We start from the raw sequence: 27,207 nt of genomic DNA on the forward strand, positions 1-27,207 counted from the left end.
GTAATCGTGTTATCCATGAAACCGAAATCGTATGTCGTTACTTGAACTCCACGCTCCAATAAAGACAGCTCGACATATCAATCTCAAAAGACATACGGATTCAAATCCATGGATGATTCGATTACAAATTAATTTCATCGCTGGATATAAGTACACATTCCGTATCCCACCTCCACCCGGCGGCACGGCAATTTTGCGATGATCCATTTTGTTGCACTTTATTAACGTAATTTCTGACGAAATAAGAAGCGAAACAACACGTTGGACGCTCAGAAATACGGAGCATTTATTCGTTTCAATGCTCACTTTTTAAGCGGTGCCACGAAAGCATAAAGGACAACTGTGACTTATTAATCGGTTTATTTTATGCCAGAGGTCCTCTAGGGATAATTCACGTGCGAAAAAGTCCCTAATTCATACTTCAATTTTTCGACTTTTGGTCAGTTTTTTTGGTATTATTTCCCACTGTGCGGAAGGTAGAAAGAGAGGAAAAAAAAGACCCTTTCGTGAAAAAGGAGACGCAAATTAGTACCGATCAGGGTTGAAAAACGTGACTTACTCAACTGGCGTGAGGTCTTTTTATTTGCATTCATTTGTTAAAAATTATCGCTGGGATCACTAGTGGTATTACCGATACAATTTCCACGAGTGGGAATATTCGGTCCAATTTTTTGAAACCATGGTAACAAATGTGTAAAATTGTGTTTTTATTGGTTCATCTTTAACAAATGACAGGCGAATGGAATAGTCACTATAAACCAAAAAATAAAGCCTTACGAAAACGATGATGAATGAAATAATCAGCAAAATGGATACCCAAATGCCTGAATGCTTATGAACAGTGAATGAGGGTCACAACATCCAGATTGTTTTGTATCCAATTTGAAGAAACTTGGACCGTATAGCTAGAATACAATCGATGAAACTTGGGTTTCAAAGAAATGTCAAAAGAGTTGTAACATGGTGGTTCTCAATTAAAAAAGTTTCGTGTTCAGAGGGTTTGGCGCAAAAGTCCTTGGACTGGTATACTTGGGGATTTTCATTTTTATGGCAAGGACCATTGTGAAAACATTAAATACTCCAACAATACCAAGTACTACAAACCATATAGAACCAATCTTTGCCGATAATTCTCGTTCTCCCTGCTTAACTCCTCCCACCGCGCACCTCGCGTGCCAGGAGATAATGCACTAACTACTGCTCGTCAAATGTTAGATGGCCGCTGAGATTTGGATGCGCAATGGTAACGGTAGGAGTGGGGACGTCACTTGTTCGAGCGTCGCAGCAGTGGAAACACTGGTACACTCCAAACCATGGCTTTTAAAAGCACAGTGAAGCGGAGTTAGAACAAGTCGATTTCTGTATCTGAGTGTACTCTTCGGAATTATACCCCACTTTACCGCTTCACCTTGTCGCATCTCGGTTCCACATCTTGCATCGCACTCCCTCTTCTGCGCATCCTTAGCGGCCATCTAAGATTTGACGAGCAGTATACCTGTACCCCTTTGAACGCAGGCAAACATAATTTATGCCAGCCCAGCCTGATGATTTGCGGTACTTAGGTATTGTAGGAGTATTTAATGTTTACACAATGGTCCCTGCAATAAAACCCCAAAATTTAAATCCCCAAGTTTATAAAGATGGGGTCATTTTCACTAATTACAAGCATGAAAGTAAAGCGGTGACGGGAGATTATTACTGTACTTTGTTAAAAACGAACTTCGAACTAAAATTGTGGAAACAAGTAGTGGAAAACTTTATAAAGGTGCGTTGCTTTTGCAAGACAATGCGCAATTGCATTAACAACAACCCAAAGAAAACAATTTTTTTTAAGGGGTTAGACTTATTTTATGAACGTCGTGTTAAGTGCATACAGTTGGTAGATGATTGTGTTGAATGAAATATGTAATATTATCTCGCAAATATGTAGTTTCCTTTTGCAATAGGCTAGAAACTTATCTGTACCACCTCGTACCTACTTCGAAGACTAGAACTACCATCCTTTTTGTAAAATTCGTTTGATCACTTTCAATTTTTAATTGTGGTTCAGCTGTTACAAACTTGTATATTATTTTTATATGATATGTAAACTAAATTTTAAACAAATAAAAAACTTCTTCAAGTCCTGAGGTTTTGGCCACAGTTCCCAGAACACTAGCAGCATTTCCTCTTTGGATAGCAATACTTATTCTTTGCTGGAAATAGCTAGGGGACTCGGAAACACCAGATTTTTCAAGCAGCAACTTGCTTATATCTTTAAAAAGCTCTTTAGCATCTGGGCTCCATGGGCCAAAGGTTTCTAACGAAAATGCGACAAAATTATGATTTTCTTTAATTGTACAATATTTGCCGTGTTTTAATTTTTCGGCTGAAAGAGCAGCGGAACCTGATTTTCTTGAACAACCATCTAAATGTGTTGCAGCCAAGGTATCAACACATGTTACATCCCAAACAAGTGTTCTACCACGTTTCCAAGGAATTAAAGTAACCCCATCTGGTCTTTTACCATCTTCACGAAGCAATCCGTAAGGTTCAATAATACAAGGAATGTTGACTGAAGAGAAGGTACGCTTTAAAATATCATTTAAGGCACTGTGGCGTGGAATTCTACCAGCACTTTTTAAACACGAAAGACCATGATGACCCCATTTATCCACCTGAGAGCCACAAATGCAAATGTGTGGATGACAGATTTCAGATCCAATTCTAAGAGCAACAGCTATTTGAAGTGTTTGACGGTCCAATAAAGTACCAAGGTTAGAAGATGGTAGAGCTTTTAACCAGGCTCCAGATTCCAATTCAGAAACAGCTAGCAGTCTTGCTTTATTGCAATGATCAGAAGAATCCAAAATTTCATTAAACTTTTTGTTGATAATTGGAGCATCCCATAGTCTTTGCAAATTAGGTGAATCAGGTATCTCAATGCCGGGACAGAGGAGCTTCCAACAATCCAGAGCTTCTGACAAATATTTGATCTCAAATGTATTGTTTAAAGGAGAGAGTATACATCCGATGAGAGCAATTGAAGAATGTATTGAAGCAAGGAATGCAACTGAAGATAAATCAGTCACTGAACGGATACCTAGTCCACCAAAATCCAATGGAAGTGATGCTTGATTCCATGAGTTTGAAGATAATTTAATATTCAAAATTTTTTCCAAGGTTGATTGAATTTTTTCATCAAAAGCTTTACAATAATTTTTGAATTTCCAAAAAGGACAGCAACGAAGAAAATAATTAAGTTTCGGAATCCAAAGACAATGACGTAGCAGAAATAAAGCCATATGAGGTTTTATGTTTTCGATATTTTTCACTAACAAGTCGAATTTTTCCAAAATTGTTGAGAAAAAATTAGGCATTGCATCTTCAAATAACGGCGAACCAAGTAAAGATAAATCTTCTGCAGAGGTCTTTCTAATATCTGGAGAAAGAGATTCAAATTTCTTCAAAATGTCGATTTTGCGTTCTTCAGAAACATCAGGAGAGAGGAATAATTCACATTTAGAGTAATTCAATGATAACCCAATTTTTTCAAATTCAACTATAATGGTTTCCAGATCTTTTAAAACAGTTTCAGCTGAACCTCCTAAAGCGCCATCATCCAGATACCAAACATTAAGGTGCGACGAAAGTCTTTCAATGGTCGGGTGAATTGATAAGCTGAATATAGCAGGACCAAGGGGGTCGCCTTGTTGACAACCAACTTGGGAATAAATTAAATTTCCATTGTAAATCAGATATGAAGGAGAAGAGTAACATTGCCATAAATAAGGATAAATCAGGGGAATCTTGTTGTTAACCATTAACAGCAGTGAGTCACGTTCAACAGAATTAAAAGCATTTTTAACGTCAATCTTCAAAAAAACTTCGGCTGAATAGTTTGTTAAATATGATCTTACGGAATGCACAGCTGCTTCGCAACCACTTCTCGTACCGAAACCAAGTTGTTTTGGTTTAAGATAATTTGAAATCTCTCCAGAAAGATAATAACATCCTAATTTCGATGCAAGGCGTCTAAAAGTTGATCCAATAGCGATTGGGCGTATTCCACCATCTTTCTTAGACAGGGCGCATAAAGAAGCTCCATAGATAAAAGGTGTAAAATTCGAAATTATTTTCCCAGAGAACATAAAATTGCATAAACGTGTTATTTCAGACAGCAAACGTTGGCCAGCATCACATGAACTTTTACCAATTAAATCTTTTAGATGTTGTGGTCTTATGCCATCTAAACCAGCTGAAGAACCATTCGGAAAAGACATTATGGCTTTAAAAACTTTATCTTCAGAAACTGATAAATAATCAACATTTTCATTTGGTGCTTCAGGTAGATTAAGTGGTCTAGAAGGAGGAGGATGTTTTTCTTCTAATTGAGCAAAAGTATCTGAGTTGTTTGCTGCAAAAACATCTGACGAAGAAAGTAAACGAATAGCTCCACGGATGTCACCATCGCTAATTTTATTCTCTGCTGTTTTGTAAACGGAAAATTTTGAATTCTTTTTTTTAATAAATGTATTAGGAACTTCATAATGAGAGATGTTTTCCTTTACTTTTGAAGTCAAAGATTTATCCTTTAAATTTTTAGTTGAAATATTCAAAATCCTATAAGAAAATAGAAAAAGTTCTTCCCAAGCATTCATCGTATTAAGGTTAACACAAGCATTTATCACGGAAGATAGTTTGTTTGCAACTGAAATTCGTGCACCTTTAGGAATTCTTTTGAGTACGGGAACATTAGATTTAAAGTTAGCAATTCTTTCTTGAAAACTCTTACATTCTTCAACCGGTGATATATTAACAAAAGATTCTTTATGGCATCGGGAATTGTGAATTTTTAAACCATGAGCGTTAACAAAGGTTCTTGAATTTGGACAAATCTCACATTTATTATTAGAAGAACAAGTTGTTGTAACAATAGAGCTATTCGAGTGGCTTTTTCCAAGATGTATGTTTAATCCACGTTTTGACAAAAATTCTTTATGGCAAATGTCACATTTTAAACAAATTTTCTCACTTTTGTTAAAACTTTTGTCAAAAATCCAGGAAGATTGTGAAGATTGTTGTAAATCAAAAGAACTCGACGGACCTGCATCAATGATGTCTTGTGTAGACACTTTGAAATTACGTAAAGCATCCGAAGTTCCACTTCTCAAACGACTACTTCCAAGATATGTTTTTTTAACTGGAGAAAAATTTTCACAACTTGACACTGACATTAATTATTAATTATTATTTGATAAAGTGTACTTAGATACAATTAAGACAAAATTTATGATCGATAAATATTATCTCTAATTTGTAATATATTGGCCACACAAATACACTGTTTTATAGTTGTTCTGTTGTTCTTATTCTTAGATAATAATATTCACCTCCAATATTGGCGTAGCAGAAGCAAAGCGAACAAGAGGTAATTTTCTTATTCTTTTTGATTACGACAATTAAGAGAAAATTTAGATTTTAAATTATGATACACGCAAACGTGCTATTAGCTCGAAACTTCACAGCATCAACACGGAAACGCAACTAGCCGGCAATTTAGCACACGTTTATCTGTGTTATTATCATTTGATTATTGACTTACTAGAAAGTCACGACATTTTACGCATTTTGCACGATCGCTATGACATCGTTTATGCTGAATTGTAGTTTTTTGAACCTTTTGAGCGGTAGTCAAATTGTGTGAGCGATGTTTCTGCTTACTTACCTTCGGCAATCTACTCGCATGGAGAGTTTGGATGATTCCCGTCCTCAAGTTCTCAATGCTGTCTACTCCCAGGCGCATCACAAAATCATCGCCAACACCCACGGTGAAGACGAAGCTCTCGGTCAGTCTTGCGGCATCGCGACTCAGGAGACCGGCTGTTGAAATATCAAATAAAATAATGTGAAAATGTGGGAGATGAAAGTGTTGCGAGTGACCTCCACATACTTAGTGTAGGTGCTTTACCTACATTTCTCCGAAATGTTGTGACATATTGATTCAATATTTTGTTATGATATCATTTCTGCGAAAGAATGTGCATGTAAATTGTAATTTCTTTTTTCCAATTAATGACTGGTCGGTCACGCATACGAGTTGGTTTGATAGTAATTTGGAGAAAAAGCGTTCTGCTTTCTCTGTCACTGTTGCCAATGATCTTTAGTCAACTACACTTAAATGAAAAGTTAAATTTATACCTGTTTAACTTTGCCAAACACCGATGAATCCACTTTCTGGCAGATTTGCTTAAACCACAGTGAAAAACGTCAGCTTCATCATATAGCCAAACAAAATATGTAACATTCACGCAACATCCAACATTTATATCGCTATTCGAAGTCGATTAAAAACGATTTAGCTCATTTCAACCTTTTAAAAAAAAAAAATTAAATCCTACATGTTTTAACGAACAAAATTACATATTTGAAAAAGTTGTAACACGCCTTTTTGCGAATCTTTTTCTGTTGTGAATAAATCGATTAAAACAAATGTTAAATAAATAAGTGTCCAAACAAAATTAATCGTTTTGTGTTTTTCGCTAGGCTTTTAATACTCACTTAAGTTATGAAGACCTTCACATTTTTATTTCATTGAAATTCTTCCGACGCTTTGATTTCAAAAGCTATAATATTGTAACAATATATTTTTCACAACAAAAACAATAAATAATGCTGGAGTCAGGTTTCAGTAAATTAAATATAAGACATACTGCCGTATCTCATATAATAGAGGCCAAAGCGATACAACAACAAATAATACATACCTACTTCATTTTTATATCTGTATTTAACGAAGGATAATATTAACTTTAAATGAACTCTTCATAGTTGATTTAACATTAAACATTTAACTAGATTTAAGGATTTATATTTAAGAATTAAAAAAAATATCTATCTTTTTTATTTTACTAATTAGAAAATTTAAATTTTGTTCAAAGCAATTGCAAATAACTTGCTTCCCATAAAAATATTGCAAATATTAAAAGATGAGAACAGGATCGTCTTAAAACTAACAGAACGTGAATGTTTTAGGTTCAATTTCCCTTTTATCCGATCCGTGCTACGAATTTAATATCTTCACAAAGAAATTTAATATGATAAAACAAACTGCTATCAAATCGGCATTCCCCACCGCTGCAAAAGACTCTGAAATATTCAAAACACAAAACACTCACCTGGAGTTGAGAAAGCGTACACCTTGAGATCAGGATATTTGTGTCTGATTTGGAGAGCAAGAAGGCAAGCGACACCGGCACCTAGACTATGTCCCGTCAGCACTAATCCGTATTCTGGATACATGGCTAGCGCCTTATCCAAAATACCCACTTCTTTCAATCTTCTGGATACATAATTGGCGCCACACGTCATTCCTTTATGAGCCATTATATCAGGTGGCAAACCTTCGGCTTCGAATTTTTCGGAAGTTGCTGTTAAATCCGTGAACATATCTCGTAGAGAAATGGAACCACGGATGGCTATCACAATATTTGATGTCTTGTGGTCCGCAATTACACAGAATGGTAACTGAGTAAAAAATGTAACAATCAAGATTATCAAATTGACGTATTTGGTTTACCTCAAAGACGTGGTTTCTAAAAGAGGCGAACAAAATATCGTCTTCTCTGATCTTCGACATGTACTTGACACCCGCCAAATGACACAAACAGCAATTGTCGTCCGTTACTAAAGTTCTTTTCGAGCGAAAACACGAACAACACGTGACTTCTTTCATGAGTCTGAACAATCCGGTTCCGCAATATCTGTACATAACAAAAGGCCATCCGTAAGCGGCCATCGATAACCTCAAGAAATGTCTCGCATTTTCCAGGTTCATCCACCTAGGGGCTAGAGCAAAAATCCTGTTCAGATCTACAAGCAACTGTGCAGAAAAATCGTTTACAATCTTCAGACTCCAACCTGTGCTATATTTTGGTTCATCATCCGACAACATTTGAATTCTCCTCATTTCCCTTGTCTCCCTCTTTTGTTTAACTCGCAATAGCACACATCCTGCTAATATATCCGAAGGAACAAGATCAGTACTTCTGAAGAGGGCGCTGAGAAGTGCTGCTACTTGCTGAAACGCTTCGTGCCCGTGTTCATCCGATTTAACCCAACAGAAGGCCCATCGAAACCGTCTTTGCCACAAACTGGTGACTTTACGATGTCGAAGCGACTCACCAGCGCTTGGGGTTTCTTGGACTTCGTGGTATCGTCTCGAACCCAATGGATCGAACACTAAAGCCAATCCAAAAATTGCTAGACCGAAAAGGGCCCAGTTGAACACTACCAACGCTATAACATAACTGTGTTAATTTATATATGTACTATGAGAGCAAAAATGTTATTACGAGTATCTGCGAAAAACAAGATCCTTGTCGCAAATATGTATTTAAAATAAAAACTCTAAAAGAACATAATGCTGAGTACCTACTTGAACGCCTCCAAAGCAATTATTTACTGAATACTCTATGAGCTTTATAAATCAACATGGTCAAGGATTAATGTTGACCTTACAAATTTGGTACCTGTGATATGGCCATACGACTGATGTCTTGTAGTTGATTAACACTAATTGCATGTGTCTACTAATATTTTTGCTTTGAAGTGCATCCGCTATAGGCCCATATTCACCAACGCCATTTAAAGTTAACTGTAGGTTAAAATGCTTCGTTACTTAGATACCTATTGTTGTAACAATACTTTCGTATAATTTAACCTATAGTTAACTTTAACTGGCGTTGGTGAATACGGCCGATAGTGTGACAATTGTAAAACTAAATTGAAATATACATACAAATATGATCGTAGAGAAATTATTACAACTAGATATGTATGTAATTTTAAAGAGCTTATTCACATTTGTTTGGAGTCTCTCAAAAAATCATTTACTTATTGAATAATGACAACATAAGATAAAGTGAGCTGTCAGTCTAAGATTTACGTTATAAGTAGGTATAGTTTGGCAAAAAATATTCTGAACGCTCGCAATTATCCGTATTTAACTTTGTAGGTCGTTTACAACACTATAAACAACATTCGCTATACAAGCAGTAGAGCCCAACAAGCTGTGCAGGTCCAGCAGCCCAACGGGAACTTAATAGTTTTACAATATTGCCTGTAAACCTATTGTAAAGGACCCAAAAAGTTAAATACGGATAATTGCCAGCGTTCAGACTATCTTTTGCCGAACTATATTTTGTACAGGTAAATAAATGTATCAATTTGTGATATATGGATTTAATTAAATAAGGGATGATTTTATTTTTTTAGACACCCACAACATTTTTGCTCGTTGTAATTAAAAATATGATTGTTGCAACCTTCTATGACTGTCCTTGAGAAATGTCCCTCGAAGGGACATACAACCAAGTCCTTGCAGAAAGCCCACATTGTGCCGAAAACGTTAAGTACCGTTTCGGGAATGATAAGGAACAGTTTTAAGAGCAGTATTGGGGGAACGAATTTTCTTGCTGTCTCATCCGTAATTGATCCTTTGGCACTTCGATTGACTAGAGCCACAAGGACGACGATAATTAGACTAAGGAGGGCCATCATGCCGATAATGTAAGTACGAACATAATCTCCTCCGCGACTGCATTCCCATGTGGATTCGTAGTATTTTACGTGTACAATAACAATTAATATTAGCCTAAAATGTGTACAGTCAGGATTAAGTAAGATTAAGTAACTGACTAACCATAATGTCCTGACAAAAATTTCAAATAAACCAGGGAAAACCAGGTCGTCCGAGGCGGCTAACCACTTCCTGCCAAATAGGCGAAGAGCTGGCATACCGGGCTCGAAATCCTGCAAAGATTCGCAGTTATCACATCAATCGAACAAGAAGTCTTAAACAAGTCAGGTTATATCCAATCAAGTAATCGTGTGACCTAAATACCAGTCTGTAAAACGACTTAACTCGTATCTTGTTTCTTTCACGAAAGTTTGTCACTGGTAATGCTACTGATATCATTTTAGAAGTACTATGACTTTCAATAATGATTTAATAGTGGTCATACCGCAAAGTGTGATGTTGATAATAAATTCACAGTTCTCACATGCAAATCAAACATAACAAACCCATTGGACGTATTTACATAATGCAGTTGTCATAATTATTCTTATATTAATTTTAATCTTTGTAAATTATAGTTATTGCGTCATGAAGCACTTAAAAGACACCGTGTTGAAATTTTCCACCAAATTACCGGATATTTGAGAAGATGCAAAGAATTTGATTTGTAAACGAGTTTTGTATGACTTCTTCCATGCTAACTCTTACAAAATTTACTTTACGGTTCGTACTGGTATTTCCAATGTTTCGTCTTTCCGATTATACGATGTTTATGTTTTTTTCTAAAAGAGTTTGGGAAACTAACATATGTATTTGAACACCAATTTGAGTTAGGAAAAGTGTAATATTTCCTAACAAAGGTGGAAATAATTAAACACTGAAAGTTAAATTTTGATCGTTTCCTGAGATACGTAACGTGAAAAGCGGTATGCAGGATGTATCTAAAATGAGTAGGTATGTTAATTTTAACACATGGCAAAGGTTGTTAAATGAAACGTTTTTTCTATTTGAATTTTTTACGAAAAAGCGTAACATACCGCATAAATTGATTTAAAATTTGGAATAAATTAGCCATCAAAATGTATTCCGATTATGGGTAAGGGTGAACATTTTCCGTTGTTATAGAAACGGACCCTTGTCAAAAAAGTTACATCGTTATAGAAAAAATTAAATTATCAACAATAAAACTGTCATAGTTACAAAAAATAGAGACTAGTTAATCACACAAAACGACTCGTTTGGTGAAAATTGGGGGCAAAAATTCTTGGAAAACTTTTACGAATTTTCCACAATGTTAATAGAGAAAAGTTTCATAAGTTGTCGAGTTCTTCCACTGATTAAAATTAACACACGTATTTCAAATACACCCTGTATAACTAAATATACAGGGTGTCCCAAAAATGGCGTACTAACGGTGCACTACGGTGTAGAAGAGATTACCGTAAACGTCAGAAAAATGTTAAAAAAATTCTATTGGACTTATTTGCTGATTTGGCGGTCTTTGAAAGTGTCACTTAACAGGTCAATTATTTTGAAATATATGTATGAAATTGTTATAGCAGCTACCTCTCATCGTACATATTATCACAAAGTACAAGATCACTCACTACCAATATCTAATCATGCATAATAGAGAATTTAGAAGCTTTGGAAATCGAAAAAATTATTTTAAATCCACTACGATAACATTTCAAGGTAATGATGTACGAATATATATTTGTTTACATTGTATTACCGTTAGGCAGAATATAGCCTAAGGGAGTCCGTTTCGGCTCAGGGACGCGAGGGTCGCGGGTTCCATTCCGACCCAGGGCGGGAAAAAAAAAAAAAAGGCTAGATATATTCTATCTCGTGATTCGGAAGTCACGTTAAGCCATTGGCCCCTCATGGATTTGTAAACCAGTCCTAGACTGTGTAACATTTTTTTTCATAAAAAAAATTCCATATTTTTTTCATGTACATTTAAACATCCTCCATAAGGTAGTAAGTAGTTTGTAGGCCATTTTTGGGACACCCTGTATAAACTTTTCTGTTTATATCTATACCTTACTTTACATGTGTCAAAGATAACCTCAAAATTTACAATGAATTCTTCAAGACTTTGCTTAAACGAACACGAAAAACGTTCAATATTTGTGCGCTGTCACTTTTCACGTATTCCGTCTGTTTTGCATATTCTTCAATACCAAACGATTCACTTGGATCAGACAATAAGAGAACTTTAGGTCGAACACTTCCGCTGAACACTGCCACTTTCTCGAAATGTGTGAAGTGTGTGACCATTGCGAAAATAAGATTCAATCATGATTATCTTTTGTTCAGGATTGAAAATCATTTGCATAGATAAAATTTTGCGAACTAAATTATTACGGCAATTAATGACGTTTCTGACAGTTCAATTATTATTTGACAAGCTGAGCCATAGGGGAAAGATGGGGAATTGCGATCAGGAGGGCAATTGCGATCACCTTATACTCGTATTGATACTTACGTTGATAGGAAAAAAACATAATTATGCCCAATACCCGCCCTGCAAATGCAAAAGCTTAAATAATAATACTGACAGTCGTGTTAGTTTTCTGTAAAATGAAATAAAACTGAAAACGGTTGAAGTGTTGTAAAATTGTCTTCCACAAAATGTTATGGTAAGTGGAATAAATGTTTATTTTTCAGTTCTATCTATTTGTATGACGTCACTAATGTCTAACGAAAGTTTCGAGTCACTTTATTTCGAAATTTTTGTAACCAATTTTAGATTACGATCATTTTTTTCTTATCTTTCGCTGACGAGTAATGGCGATCAAATTCACAAATCACCTCCAGTGAAAATGGTTGCAAAGACTAGAAAATAGTATATTATACACCAAGGTGGAGAAGTTCATGATTATAGCCAGAGCGCCAAAATTACATCCCGAGGCGCGCGGAGGGATGTACGGTCGGTGGACAAATAAAACTGGGACACTTAAAATTTAATCTATGTAAATCAGACCATTGAATTGTCAATATATTTGTCGATGTCTATATAATATGTCATACCAAAGTTAACCTATTTGTGATAAAGCCGTAATTAAACGATGCAAATTTGTAAATTTTGACTTATGTGATTGTCATTTTTGTCCCAGTTTTATTTGTCCATCGACTGTACACTTGATTTCAGAAAAATAGCGTACACCTAATATTTCCCCATGTAATGTTAGCTTTGTTTCCATGGTTACATTAAAGTGACAAAAGCCCGAATCATCATTAAACCAGAAGGAAGGTAGCGGATGAAATTCATGTTGCCTAGAAACAGTTTATAGCGGCCCATTTAAACTAGGAAAATATTACAAAAATCGCTCTCAACACTTGTACGCTATTTTTTTGAAATCAAGTTTAAGGCGCGAAGGCTATAAGGGACTTCTCTACCGTGGTTTATATACTATTTTTTCACTACTAGATACGTTAAACCTTTTTATTAATAAAATTATTTTGTCTGATATGACGGATCCGAGTTGTCATTTCTAAATGGTTGCTATGAAAATCGTTTACGTTAACCAATGAAATAAGCGACAATCTTTCGTTGCTAGGTGACGGTTGTTCATTATTAACCCTGGGTTAATTTATGGTGAGGCCTTAAATAACCTCAGCCAAATATTTGGTTTCACCCAACGGGCAAAAATGACCGTTTTCTTACCTGTAGGTATAAGTACCTGTAAGTGGATTGTAAACTGATTCTTTGTCGGTGTGATTTATGATTTTAGTTAATATTTTTATTAGGGGTAAAAATACTATACACGTTTATAAGGGCCTTTAAAGCACTTGCGACGTTAAACCCGTCGCGCGTGCTTTAAAAGCCTTCCTTATAAACTTGTATCATAATATACTAATTTGCCATTACATCTACAACTAGCTGTTAGCCTGTGGCTTTGCTACGTAGGTATATTAAGGAATGTGCAACGTAAAAGCTGAATTTTCAGTTAAAAGTTTCTTCAAAAATTCGTCTAACTCTCTGTTTGAACTTATTTAACCTAGCAAATTATGAAATGAAATTAATTAAGAATTTAGAATCAGGCAAACAATCTCACCGTTTCACGATGGGGCCCCTGTTCAGTGCCTTTTATGGTCTAGCGGAACTGTAGCCCAGGGGCGCCAAAGAGAGGTCTATGACAGACCTACACTTGGGTGTTGATCAGGAGCGCGCAACGGTCAGTTTACCTTTTGGTAATACTCTATAGTAAAAATAATGTAAGAAGCCCCAGGTCAAATTTGACAATGGCTCTAATATTTCTGTAAGTATAATATTTTTACCCCTCATAGAAATATTGACTAAAATCATAAATGACACCAACAAAGAAACAGTTTAAAGTCCTCGTCTAGAAATAGTCAATTTTGACTTAAATTGTAAATCATTTTACAATAGGAGAGAAAATCGTCTTATAGCTACCATAAATAATTCCATAAATAAATAGGGGCTGTTACTTTACCTCATGTTTGCTCTTGCTTGAGTCGGCACTGCACAACAAAGGGGCAATAAAGTTAGAGGGTATTATGGTAGTTATAAGACGGTTTGCTGCCTATTGTAAAATGATTTACAATTTAAGTCAAAATTGACTATTTCTAGACGAGGACTTTAAAAAATGGAACACACAAACGAAACAAGCAACTTTTTTATTAAACGTTAATTTAAACATACAAACTAAATGAACATACCAAATAGGAATACAGGGTGGTCCCGATATAACCTGCCAGAAGAAATCCAGTAATAGGTGACGATGAGTAGAACTCATACACAAAAAAAGTTTCTAATAAAAGTCTTTTCGTTTTCGAGATAAAAATAATTGAAAATTTGGTCAAAATTTGCTGTACGCTAATGAGTTAATCGGTTTTAAAAAGGTAATTCTGGTTACTTGGCTGCGATTTCTTTAGCAACGGTACCTGCAACACCTATGACATTTGTCAAGTTTAATTTTAAATTTGCGAATCCTTCAAAAAGTTATGAAATTCACGAAACAAGAATACGCCGATTTGCATTTACTCTATGGTGAAACACGTGGTAATTCAAGACCGGCATGGCTACCATACGGCGAGCGTTTTCCTGAAGGAGTCCTTCCGTCTCGTTGTACTTTTGTGGAGCTACATCTGCATTTATGTGAGGTTGGTTTTGACTGCTTCCAATACGATGGCGTCCCCGATCCTCCATTTAACCCCTCTGGATTTTAATTTTTGGGGCCACAGGAAAGATTTGGTATACGAAGTTGAAATAAATACAAAAAGCCAACTCCAGAAACGCGTAACAGACGCCGCGAACCAGATTCGTAAAAACCCAGAAATGCTGAATTCAGTTTATGAAAATTGGTACCAGCGTACTCAAATGTGCTTAAATGCCAACGGAAGGCACACAGAACATTTATAATAAAATAATGTTTCTAGTCTAGTTTACCTTTCATTAGTTAGTAGATATGCTCAGTTAGAGTTGAAAGTACGAATATGTAAAGTGTAAATAAATTTATTCAATACATTATTTTGGCTATTTAACCACAATTAAGACGATACTCTTATTACACAGTTCTTCCACAATTTTGCACACACTACCTATACATTTATTTACACATTGAGGAACACCACTTTATTTATATCTCAGTCGACAAAATCAGCTTTTGTACCTATATATATATAATAAGCTGGTGAATTAACGCACGCAGTGTACAGCGTTTTCAATAAATGTCATTAATTTGATTTAGTTTGTCAGATTTGAGATTTGTCATAAACGATACAGGTACCTGTGTTGCTTAGATACTGTCATCCTTACAAACACCAACAATTAATTCCTGAGTAGGTACGTATTTTTGTGGTCAGCAGCGTCGAATGGGTGTGGATAGGGGTTAATTTATCCCCATTATTTTGGACCTAACGAAGGGGGGTTTTTTGGACTTGTTAGATCCTTCTAATGACCCAGAATTTTTTTGGCAGGTTATATCGGGACCACCCTGTATATATATATTTCTCAGAATACAAACTGTTGGTGGCTTCAGGTCCATATTTGAAAAATACAACGAATTATTCCACTGCAATGACGTTTTCTTTCACGCCGGATGCGAAACTGATAAACGTCAAAATACCAACTTGATCTAGAATCTAGAGCTAAATATGTCCAAAAAATTCAAGCCGTGTTTAAAGAAACTTCGAGCGTGTTTAATATCCCGAAAACACCCGAATGGACACCAAGTTGTGACTAATGATTAATGAACAATCGTTTTTAAAGTGACGTTTTATACACTATTTGTCAGTGCAAAATGTGACACTTTAGAGAAGGAAGTAGAAAAAAGTGATTTATTACAGTTTTTGTTTTATTTAAATCGACCCATAAATAACGGAGATATGGCTTGCGGCGTTTTTTAGGAAACAGCCTGTATGTCCTCTGCTGATGGTTTAGTCCGATGTCCTTCTTGTCCAGGACGCCTAACATGGTCTTCAGTCTCTCTATAACGTTGTATGACCCGAAGAATGATAGATTGCAAAACACCAAACCTTTGCGCTGGCGCACGATGGGAATATCCTTCGCCTGCTAATGTAGCCACTTCAACGCATTCATCACGGCTTAAATTGCGAGAAACTCGGTTCATTGTGACCAAAACTTGTGATTTTTTACAAATCGTTAGCAAGACAATACAAATTATGATACAGTTCCATCAAAAAGGACAACCGTTTACTGTACGTTTTAACACCTTATCTTTTAGTATTGCTTTTTTTGAAAATAAATAAGCAGAGACAAGATATCTACGAGTATTTTAGTTTCTGCACGTACTTTTTTAACAAATCATAGCATCCATGTTTGGAAATTTTTGTAGACTTTTAGATTATTATAGAAACTGTTTGATACGTTAATTTCTGGGAGCAGTGTACACTCAAAACAAAATTTTTTATTTTATAGTACAGGGTTATTCTAAATGATTGTAGTCGAAGTAGGCGTGAAAACTGAATGTAAAATTTATGGTTGCCGCTCCACATAAAAAAACATCAAAATGATGTGAATAGTGAGTACACACCGTTCACACACGGGAGTCAAATTGGGTGCAAAACAACTCAATATATCTGGATTCAGTCGTTAATTTAACAAAAATAAATAAAAATCTCATCACCGCACTTTTCACCTAAAAAATGACAGTGACAGCGACAAAACTGACAGTTCACATGAAAGCGGCAAAAATGTAATAACATGGGCATGGCCTACTTCGACTACAATCATTTAGAATAACCCTGTATATTATGTGCCTGTTTTTTGCACATTAAATAATATCTATGTTGAACATTTAAATTTTTAAAGTTTCTTACATTTTACATATCCTGCAAAAATTAAAATGTAGAGTTTGATTTGGTTTGAATTGTTCAAATGAATGACAATGTCTTAAAAATAGATTTATTCTTTTGAATGTACTTTCAAAATTTTTACTCATTACCATAGAAATGTTCATGAGTTCGCATTTTTGCCGTGGGACTTCTCACATTCTTTTTACTATAGGCAGTACGTATTTTTTTACACATACCCAAATAGGAAATATGACACTTGCGCGCAAATTGGAGTTTAAGATTTCAGTTAAGTAGGTACTTACCTATACCTACCCTTAATGAGAATGGGCCCTATGACGACACCGTTATTAAAGTTGCCGATAACTAGAATTGTGATTAAAATAAACATAAAACGATAGAGATTTATGCAATTATAACGTGCCAGAAAGAGATGAATGTGTCACCATCGCAATTAGAGTCATGATTAAATTTAATAGGGCAGGGCCGGATTGCGGCGATGGTCAACTTTTAAATCTCCCGTTTAAAATGTACCTGGAAAGGTGATGGCCGGATTGCGGCAGTGATAGCATTCGGGTAAAAAGGGGCAGGGCCGGATTGCGGCGATGGACTCTTCCGTTTAAAATGCACCTGAAAAAGTGATAAAACTTTTCGACTTGCGTTTACATAGATTTTGACATTGCAGCTCTTCAATGTGCAACATCAGTTCACATCTTGATTGGTAGTACTTTTTTCAGAGTATGTATTTAAAAGCCTCTAAAAGAAAGAATTCTTCACCACGTTTACTAAATATCACTTCCATCTTCACTTCCCCACTTGTGTTGTTAACTAATATCGTTTTTTTTTTCACCTCATAGTAGGCGTTGAAGAGTCGATTGTGAACGCACTCTACAGGTTACGGATCACGGATTAGCTGTTTAAGGCTGTTGCCTAGTGGTTGGCCAAGCAATGGTAAAGCGCGCTAAACGGATTCTAATTATTTTTCCACAGTTTTATGTTTGAAGCTATGGTCACTATATTTTTTGTTAAACATTAACGTATCTCACGGGGCTACTGTCTCAGTTTTTTGAAAAATCGCTTCATTCTTTTTAAAAACATTAATAACGTTTTTCAGTAATTTTAATTATTTTTGCTCAATTTTTCATTTAGAGACTATTTAAAAAGTGCATTGGATTCATAAGAACGTATCTCATGGGGCTACTGTCTCAGTTTTTGGAAAAACAAATTAGATTGGAAGCAAAAAAATAAACAAAAGCCTCAACAAAACGCGTAAAATTCGGTTATTAGGCAGGCCACTATACTTCTCAACTACCTGGAGGTCGTAAACTCGGGTTGACATAATCACTAGTTTTATTACTGTGCAACAGCCTTAAATCTTACGTTTTACACGAGTGGTGCATCCACAATCGACTCTTCAACGCCTACTGTGAGGTGGTTAAAAAACATTGACGATTTCGAAAAAGTGGTACATAGAAAAATTGTTCATCATGACGAGTTCTGTTACCGGTTAAAATTCATGTACTTCTTTCTGTTACACGTTGTATATAAAAAATGTTTGGGTTACTGTAATTTTGCCATTATTAGATTTGACTTTTCATAGTCAACAAATTTAGGGTAACGATGGTGTCATCTGAAATGCTGCAGCTGTCATTCCACCGCAAGTTCGGATGCCTTCTGGTTAAGCAAAGTCTACGGGCGAGGAGACCTTTGGACCTTAACGACTCCACGGACCTGAGCTGAACCACCATAGTACGAGATCCCACTGCATGATTTCTACGTTCATCTGTTTTTTAATCAAAATACAAATTTTATAGATAATTATGAGTAGAAAAATACGTTTCTGCCGGGTTGTCTATCAAAATATGGCCGCAAGTATTTTTTAATTAAAATTAAACTAATTATTTTTTTCCAAACAGTTTCGTTCACTTGTTTTTAAGATAAATTATAATTCATTTCAAAGAGAGATGTGTAAAGAACTTGAAAAGTTTTGGTTGCCATTTCTCAGTTGCCAACTTCACGTCATTTTTGCTCAATTAGATAGCGTCATTTTAATTTTAACCACGCACAATGCATCCTTATCTGATGCCCGGTGTGGTGCGCTAACTCTCTTTCGCTCTTATCTATCTTTAACAGTTACCCCTATTTGCGGCCACTTTTCCATAAGCAACCGTATTCCATCGTATAGAGAAAAAAATTAGCTTTAATTTGATATATAATTTATGAGGATACGATATGAAGTTATAAATTAAACAGAGAGGTACATGTTTACACCCGGTTGCCAAGGGATTGCGGTCAACTGAGAAATGGCAACCCAAACTTTTCAAGTTCTTTACACATCTCTCTTTGAAATGAATTATAATTTATGTAAAAAACAAGTGAACAAAACTGTTTGGAAAAAATTAATTAATATAATTTTAATTAAAAAATACTTGCGGCCATATTTTGATGGGCAACCCTGCAGAAACATATTTCTCTATTCATAATTATCTATAATAATGGAATTTTGATGGAAAAACACATCACACATGCAGTGGGATCTGACTACCGGTGTCGGATGTGACAATAGTTCGGTTATAGAGGCTCGGATGCGCAAAACCTGACGATAATTTTTGGCTGGTATGACGGGGTCGGTCGCGCTCTTAAGTTTCGTCTTGGACCGACCACCCGCCTCGGACTCATGGCACAGTAGATTTACTCATTCAGTAGGGACAGCTAGGGTCGGCACCTTTGAAGTTTCGTCAGCCAGATTTTTTAATAACATGGCGGTATTGGCGGTCCTTGCTAGAAAATGCCATAGATGGCAACACCATCGTTCGCGGCAATTTCATTCATTGCACTCAGCCAGACTTGAGTTCTGAGAGAAAACGCCATATGCATTGAGTTGGTGAACGACAAAGATGGACAATTGGAAAGATGCAAAAGTGCGCTACGGAGATTTTTCTATTTCTATGCGTCCGTTTTCACCATCGGTTCTACATGGTTGGTTTGCGGCAAATAGAAAGGAACTTAAGAAACGGAAAGAAATTTTCTTTCTATCAAGATACATGGTTCCAGTACTGATGGTGTTTTTTTTTTTTTAAATTTGGCGTCGAAGTTGTTGTTGGAGAGGCGGTTGAGTCCGCACCACTCATGTAAAGGCGTAAGATTTAAACAGCTGATCCGTGATCCGTATAGCGCATTCACAATCGACTAACTTCGACGCCAAATTTTAAAAAACACCCGTTGTAATGTAGAAATCAGGGCGTGAAGGCGCCAAAAACAGCAGCGTCACGCTACGAGCATCTTGTAAAGGACCGCCGCTGCGAAGACATGCGTATTCGAATTTGGCGATAACCGAAACAGCTCCGTGTCCCTACGGAATGAGTAAATCTACTGTGCTCATGGGGTAGTGGTTGATGCTTGATATACCGTGCGATCCAAAAGATTTCTATCAAGTGGGTCATGACAGTGCAAACGAATGCCGTTGGGCTGCAGCATATTTGGCGCATATTTAATTAAAATTAAAAATATGTTTTATTAGTCTGTCCGTATCCTTTGATATTTTTAATTTCACATTTTTTTATTTTATGGTGTAATTATAATAATGTCATGGCTCACTTGATAGAAAGACTTTTGGATCGCTCGATATATTATAGTCGCATTGATAGTGGCATTCTAGGTCATATCAATTATTGCTAAGTACGTGTTGTAGCAAAAAATTAAAAATATCTTGCAAACGAAAAAATTATTTTCATAACAAGGTGTTAGGGAATGGTCTCCCAAAAATGTCAGGGTGAGTTTATCAGAGAAAATGTAGTCAAAAACCTTTATACCGTTTTTGGATAAATTGAACCGTTTTCTGAAAATAAAATTGTTCCCTGCTGTTTCGGGACTGCTGAAATATTGTTTTCTCCCTACCGGTTAGAAATGTAGGCTGTGGATACCTCATTTGAAGTGAGAAAATTCAACTTTCTCGCTAAGGTAAGAAAGTTAATCATGAAATGTTTATGGTAAAACTGTACCAAAATACAAATGTCAAAAGTGTCAAAAGTGAAATAAGTTATTGATAAATGAAAGCCAATTCAATGAAGTAAGTTGGTAGGTCAATCATATAATCTGGAAAATAAACAGATAAGCTAGGTAGGTAGATTACTTTACCCTGTTTATATCAAATTTTCGAACAAACCTCAAATCTTCAAATGCGATGACAAGTTAATTAAACAAATAACACAGCCTACTATTCAATTCTCAAAATTTTCGTTTTAATCTCGAATATAACCATCTTTTTTGACTTTTTTCAACAAAGTTGTGCCGGTAGGGAAAAAAATTGTATTCAAACCTTGTTAAGAAAGTGTCCTTGCAGACCTTGGGCACTTACAAACCTCGTCTACGACTCGGTTTATAATCTTTGCCTGCAGTCTGCAAGAAACCACTTTCTTACCTTGGTTTGAAATATACTATTTGTTAACGAAAAAATGTTTCGATTTAAAAATGATTGCTTGGTAACGATTCGAAATTGACTACTGTCAAAGTCTACACTTTGACTTGACCTAATTTTTATCGGTCGCCTGCAAAGATTACAGTCGTTTACAATGCCAGAATATTATACCGAGAAGAATGCAGATATACATTTTGTGTGTGGGGAACGTAGCAGAAATGCCAATGCTGCTGTCTTAAGGTATGCTAATGCTTGTATTAGAGCAAACCGAGGATATTTTGAACATTTATTATGAAGTTTTTCAATACAAATAAATAAAGTTACATAGAAATTAACGAATCTTATTAGCTGGTGGTCAGTGTTCGATTTCAAATCTCTTTAGAGGTTGATCGAGATGTGGTATCACAAATAAAGCTGCAGAAATAATTTCAGTTCTTTGCAACAATAAAAAGACACTTACCTCAAGGTTGTGGTGAACTCGGTGGTGAATACAGAGAATTATTTTGAACATTTTATTGATTTTGGCAATTAAAAATGCAGTCCTGGTAGTTTTGGATGAGATATTATCCAAGGTAGGTACTCGATAATATCTGACATAGAGGCATTGTTTGTTGTTGCTAAGCGTTCATTACAAAACGTTAACTATTTATTTAAGTATCACAACAATAAAATGGTGTTAAAGTTCCCAAACAGTGGGGTAACATGTTAAATTTTTATTTGTGAGAAAACCATTCATGTTAGGAAAAAATGGTATTAAGGTTTCCGACCACATTTTCCCTCACAAATTCACCCTGAAATTCTTGGGAGACCGTTCCCTAACAATTCCCTAACACCCTGTATAATACTACGAGTAGTGCAAATTATGTCGATTATTTTTCAAACTGGTCACGAATGTCAATTGTGCTTGGGAATGAGTAGCACAATTGATTGAGTCAAACTAGTTTGAAAAATAGTCTACATAATTTGGACTAAGTATTCCATGAACCAACTCTTTGGATTTGGTAGCAAATCGGAAGAAGAAATTAACGCAGAAATTGAAGAAAATGTTCACAACAACACAAAAAAAACACACGTGAGTCCGTGTGGAAGCAATTCCATAAATTAATTCAAGGTTGCATTGATTTGTTAAAAATATTCGCTGGGATCACTAGTGGAATATCCGATACAATTTCCACGAGTGGAATATTCGGACGACTTCTTTGAAACCATGGTAACAAATGTATAAAATTGTGTTTTTATTTTATTTTTTACAAATGACAGGTGAATGGAATAGTCGTAAGTAATACAAGAAGTGGGTACGAAATTGTCTTAAGAAACAAATAAGAGTGGTCTGAGGAGAAAATTTCCGGCAATTTCGTACCCACGAGGTTGTATTCGGCATGACAATTCACCGAGCGAAGATTGAAAAATTGTATGAAAGAAATACTTGAATAGTAGTTTGTAATTTAAAATAGTATATTAAAGTATAAGTGGATATTAAGGTATTTAAAACACGTGCGATTTTTCGGGCACGAGGGCGCAGCCGGAGTGTTCGAAATAGAGCAAGTGTTTTAAAGACCAGTTATCCACGAATAATACTTTACGCTATTTTTTTTTATTGGTACACTTTGAAATCAAATCAAATATTACAAAAAATGGAAATAAGAACGTGAATACATTAGTGATGTGACATGAATATACCTTTCGTTGTCATGGAAAATGAAAAAACCAAAATTAATTTCCAATCTGTCACTTAATCTCAACTATATAATTCACATTCATTTAAAAGATTAAGGTTGTTCAGGTTGTTGAATATTTGATTAAAGCTTTTGAAACGTTTGTTAGTATGTAGTATTTTATTTGACGTTTACAAGGTACTCCTGTCAGATCAATCATTAATAAGTTAATATTTAGACTTCACGTTTCTCCGGTCCTCTCGGGTTGTTGATGATGCCATGGAAACTTTAAAAAACGCGCGTTTTTGAAAGTTCGATTTATACACGCTCAGGCGTGTTTTAATAAATGAGCAAAACAGGTTACCAATAAAAAAAAAAGTTGTTATAGTAATTCGTCAATAAATAGTGAAAATTTCCGCGGCAATTTTTTTAAAACAAGCGTGATTGGTCCGTACTGACCAATTTCGTAAATCTTATTGGTCGAGAGAATGCGAGTTGAATTGTCATTTGAATTTTTTGAAATTAATGGTGGTCCTAAAAAGAACCAATTTTATTCTGATACAATTCATAAACACATAACATCCATGGAACTAATTCTAATTAATTAATTTAATTTAATCAAAGCAAATGCTCAAAGTGTCCCCCATTTCATCTTCTGGCTGTAAGTGCTGTACACGAGTGTAATGATAAGGGTGTCGTCGATTAGTTTTCAAAATTCGATGGACTGAAGCATCGGAAATGTCAAAGCCGGCCACACACACAGAGGGAAAAATGTGCAGTTAAAAATGTACACGCTTGTCCTAAGTTAAACCCGTACTCTCTGTGAGTACACACATGGTACACACACACTGCTGCTTCCCCGTCAGTTGTGCAGCAAGCATTCTCAACTGTACGCGGGATTCTGGGAGCACCACCAATTTCTTTTCGATCTGCATCTGGCATAACATTACCGGTCTCTTGCGTTCTTTGGATGGTTCTCAATATTACTTTATTATCTGGGGCATTTCTGTCCGGAAAACGTTCTGAGAAGACTCTTGCTGTATCTGTCCCCCTAGCGTTACGCCCACATTCCCCCAAAAATATTATCATCTCTATAATCAGCGGCTGAATACATCATTGTAACCTTTGGCTTTGCCTTTTTTATTACAAATTTAATTTGACATTGACATCTTTCAAAAACTCCAGTCACCCAGATATTTTGAAGATGTTTTTTTTTTAATGAAATCCTAGTAACGTAAAATTACAGCAAACACACCTTGAAGGTGTAGATCTCTGATTGGTCAATTTAAAGTTGTCTTTTCTCGAATATCTTTAAGCTAGATTTTTTTTTCTTCAACATTACACATCCGAATGCGATCTCGTGTTTCCTCATTTCCTCTGGGGCGCGAGTTCTTCTATGTACCTACTTAGGTACAGTTCCGGCCACGGAATTTTGGCCGTCACTTGTGATTCCGTTGTTATGAGATGTAAAGCGGCCCTTACGTATTCGTAACCTCATTTTCTGGTATTACAAGACTTGTCATTTTGACGCTGACTGACTTGCATGACATTTTTGGATTTCAATTCCAAAAGTCAATCATAATGACAATAAAGCATGGTCTACAACCCTTTTTTTTAATTGTCATGAAAGTGACGGCCAAAATTCCGTGACCGCAATTGTACAGTTAATTTCAAAATTATAGAGTACACCTGAAAAATCAAGAAGTCAATTTATTACAGTTTTTTCCACATTTAACAATGCCTTTTTGAAATTTGAACGTCATATTTTTTATGTAGGTTACGTAAGTTTGACAACATAAAAAACGTCGCTGATATTTTAGAACATATTGTCGTTTTATCCTCTGCACGGTGCTCCTCGCGATGTTATAATACTGGGCAACCCTTCGAATCGACTTCTAATTTGGAAAGAATGAGCACTTTCGCGTTTTCGGTTAGATTAGGCATTTTATTTGTCAAAATTGACATTGATCATTGACAAAAAAATGTAAGTGCATTACACAGTAGAAAATTAGGTGTACTCTATAATTTTGAAATTAACTGTATGGGTATATTGTGATTTTCTTTTTTAGGCCAAACATATGGGCATTTTGTTGTAATAACAAGCAACTCGCTAAGTCGCTACAAATGCTTGCGAATCTTTTCACAACCAGTTTAATGCAAATTTCCACGTTTGACACCCAAATATTTACATATTTATGGATGTGTTAAAATGTACACAATTGAATACTTGACGTTATCATGAATAGTGTTAATGTACCTGTAACTTGTAGAAATGTTAAATACAGGGTGTTAGGAAATGGTCTCCCAAGAATTTCAGGGTGAGTTTGTGAGGGAAAATGTGGTCGAAAACCTTAATACCATTTTTCCTAACATGAATTGTTTTCTCAAAAATAAAAATTTTAAATGGTCCCCCACTGTTTAAATTAAATTAAATAAGTAAATAAATAAATAGTTAACGTTTTGTAATGAAAGTCAATTGCTTAGCAACCAAGAACAATAATGTCCTATGTCAGATTTTATCGAGTACTTACCTACTGTCACAATGACGTTTCGGTTTTAAATATTTCCCTTAGATAATATCTCATTAAAAACTACCAGGACTGCATTTTTTATTGACAAAATCAATAATTATAGTCGAAATATTTATCTAGATTCACCACAACCTTCAAGTAAGTCCCCTTTTATTGCTGCAATGAACTGAAATTATTTCTGCAGCTTTATTTGTGATACCGCATCTCGATCAACCTCTAAAGGGATTTGAAATCGAGCACAGAACCTAATCAGATTCGTTAACTTCTGTGTAACTTTAAAAAAACAAAATATCCTCCGTTTGCCATAACACAGACATTAGTATACCTTTGGACATCAGCATTGGCATTTCTGCTACATTCCCCATACAGAAAATGGATATCTGCATACTCCTCGATAGAATATTCTGGCATTGTAAACGATTGTAATCTTTGCCGGCTAAAAATCAAGTCAAAGTGTAGACTTTGACAGTAGTAAATTTCGAATCGTTACCAAGCAATCATTTTTAAATCGAAACATATAAGATTTTTTCGTGCAGAATAGTTATTTACATTAGAGTACGGGATGTGAATTTTCCGGCACGACAACTGGTTTCGGGCACGATGGCGCAGCCGAGTGCCTGATTAGTTGGAGGGCCGGAAAATACGTCCCGTACGACATTTGTATTAGACTTTTCGGCTGACCAAAATATTAAATCTTTGAAAAATCAAGACTAATTTTATTGTAGAATTTGACATCGTCAATAAAGAATCGAATGCTGTGGAATCAATTCCTTGACGACCGTGACCGCTCATTTGTTTTTTTCCTAACAAATTATTTGCCGGCTAAATTTTCACGGTCGTGCTTCAAAATTTGATTTTGGTGTATTAATCCAGTGAAAAAAATGTCTAGTATATAATATAGAGTGAGTTAAATGTGACACCAGAGGCAGTACAACTAGTGGCAGGACTAAATTCTGAATTATTACCACAAAAATCGAAACAACGTTACATAGGACAATTTTTTCTCACGAAAGTATGTAATAACTATTCTTTAATTCACAAATTTTTAATAAACCATATTTTATTACAGACAGTTTTATTAATAGGTGTTTGTGGTGCCTGTCTCCGAAAGGAGTTATATACTCTGAAAATGGAAAATGTCAAGAGAAGATATTATATTGATAACTGACACAAAAACCAATATTTGTAGATCGTTTGCCATTACCAATTCAAACTAGGTTGAAACTGTGAAGAAATATATGGAAGTCAGGTTAAATTGGTATTAAAACAATTTCAAATAAAACTGACAAATATTTGAACCTTGCTTGCCCTATGGACATAAGATTGAAGTTCCTAAAATGATTCGTGATGACTGATGGCCTTCCTTCAACATCAAAAACAAAATGTACTGTGTTGCAGCTACAGTTCAAACAATGGTGAGTTGTGTCACAAACTTCGATAAAGTGCTTTAATCTACTTGAATTTTTAGCAGTTGCTTCCAATGTAACCATCCAACATTGAGAATTCCATCATCAGTACCGTAAGAGAAGCACCAGTACAACATATTGACATTCAACCCAGAAGTAATAAAGCTGACAGTTACCAAATCGTTTCTGCATTGTTCTCTAAAGTGAAGAATTGTAACAATAATGTTTACAACTGTAATTTTACAAAATAAATTATGTTAATAATGATGCAAATTATTAAAATGTCTTGTACTTAACCATTAGTTCCTGGTGAAAACGAATCATCTTTCTTCAGGTGAATACAAGATTTTGGGGT

General features: G+C 35.5%; 1 protein-coding gene across 3 annotated transcripts in view; it reads right to left on the reverse strand.

Annotated features, from left to right (window-relative positions):
* The window catches only part of LOC138126323 (diacylglycerol lipase-beta-like), a 66,460-nt gene that overhangs the window by 19,477 nt on the left and 19,776 nt on the right, over nucleotides 1–27,207 (reverse strand). For 2 of the 3 annotated variants that reach the window (XM_069042084.1, XM_069042083.1), the window contains exons 2-7: nucleotides 9,683–9,792; nucleotides 9,306–9,634; nucleotides 7,900–8,277; nucleotides 7,559–7,851; nucleotides 7,158–7,506; nucleotides 5,708–5,862 (exon numbers count right to left, since the gene is read on the reverse strand). In XM_069042084.1, coding sequence (XP_068898185.1) covers nucleotides 5,708–5,862; nucleotides 7,158–7,506; nucleotides 7,559–7,851; nucleotides 7,900–8,277; nucleotides 9,306–9,634; nucleotides 9,683–9,777 — 1,599 coding nt within the window. In that variant the 5' untranslated portion in view covers nucleotides 9,778–9,792. Of the gene's footprint in view, nucleotides 1–5,707; nucleotides 5,863–7,157; nucleotides 7,507–7,558; nucleotides 7,852–7,899; nucleotides 8,289–9,305; nucleotides 9,635–9,682; nucleotides 9,793–27,207 lie in introns of those variants that run through there. The other variant, XM_069042085.1, reaches the window with a different exon arrangement.

This window comes from Tenebrio molitor, chromosome 3 (genome assembly GCF_963966145.1).
Source record: "Tenebrio molitor chromosome 3, icTenMoli1.1, whole genome shotgun sequence".
Lineage (NCBI taxonomy): Eukaryota > Metazoa > Arthropoda > Insecta > Coleoptera > Tenebrionidae > Tenebrio > Tenebrio molitor.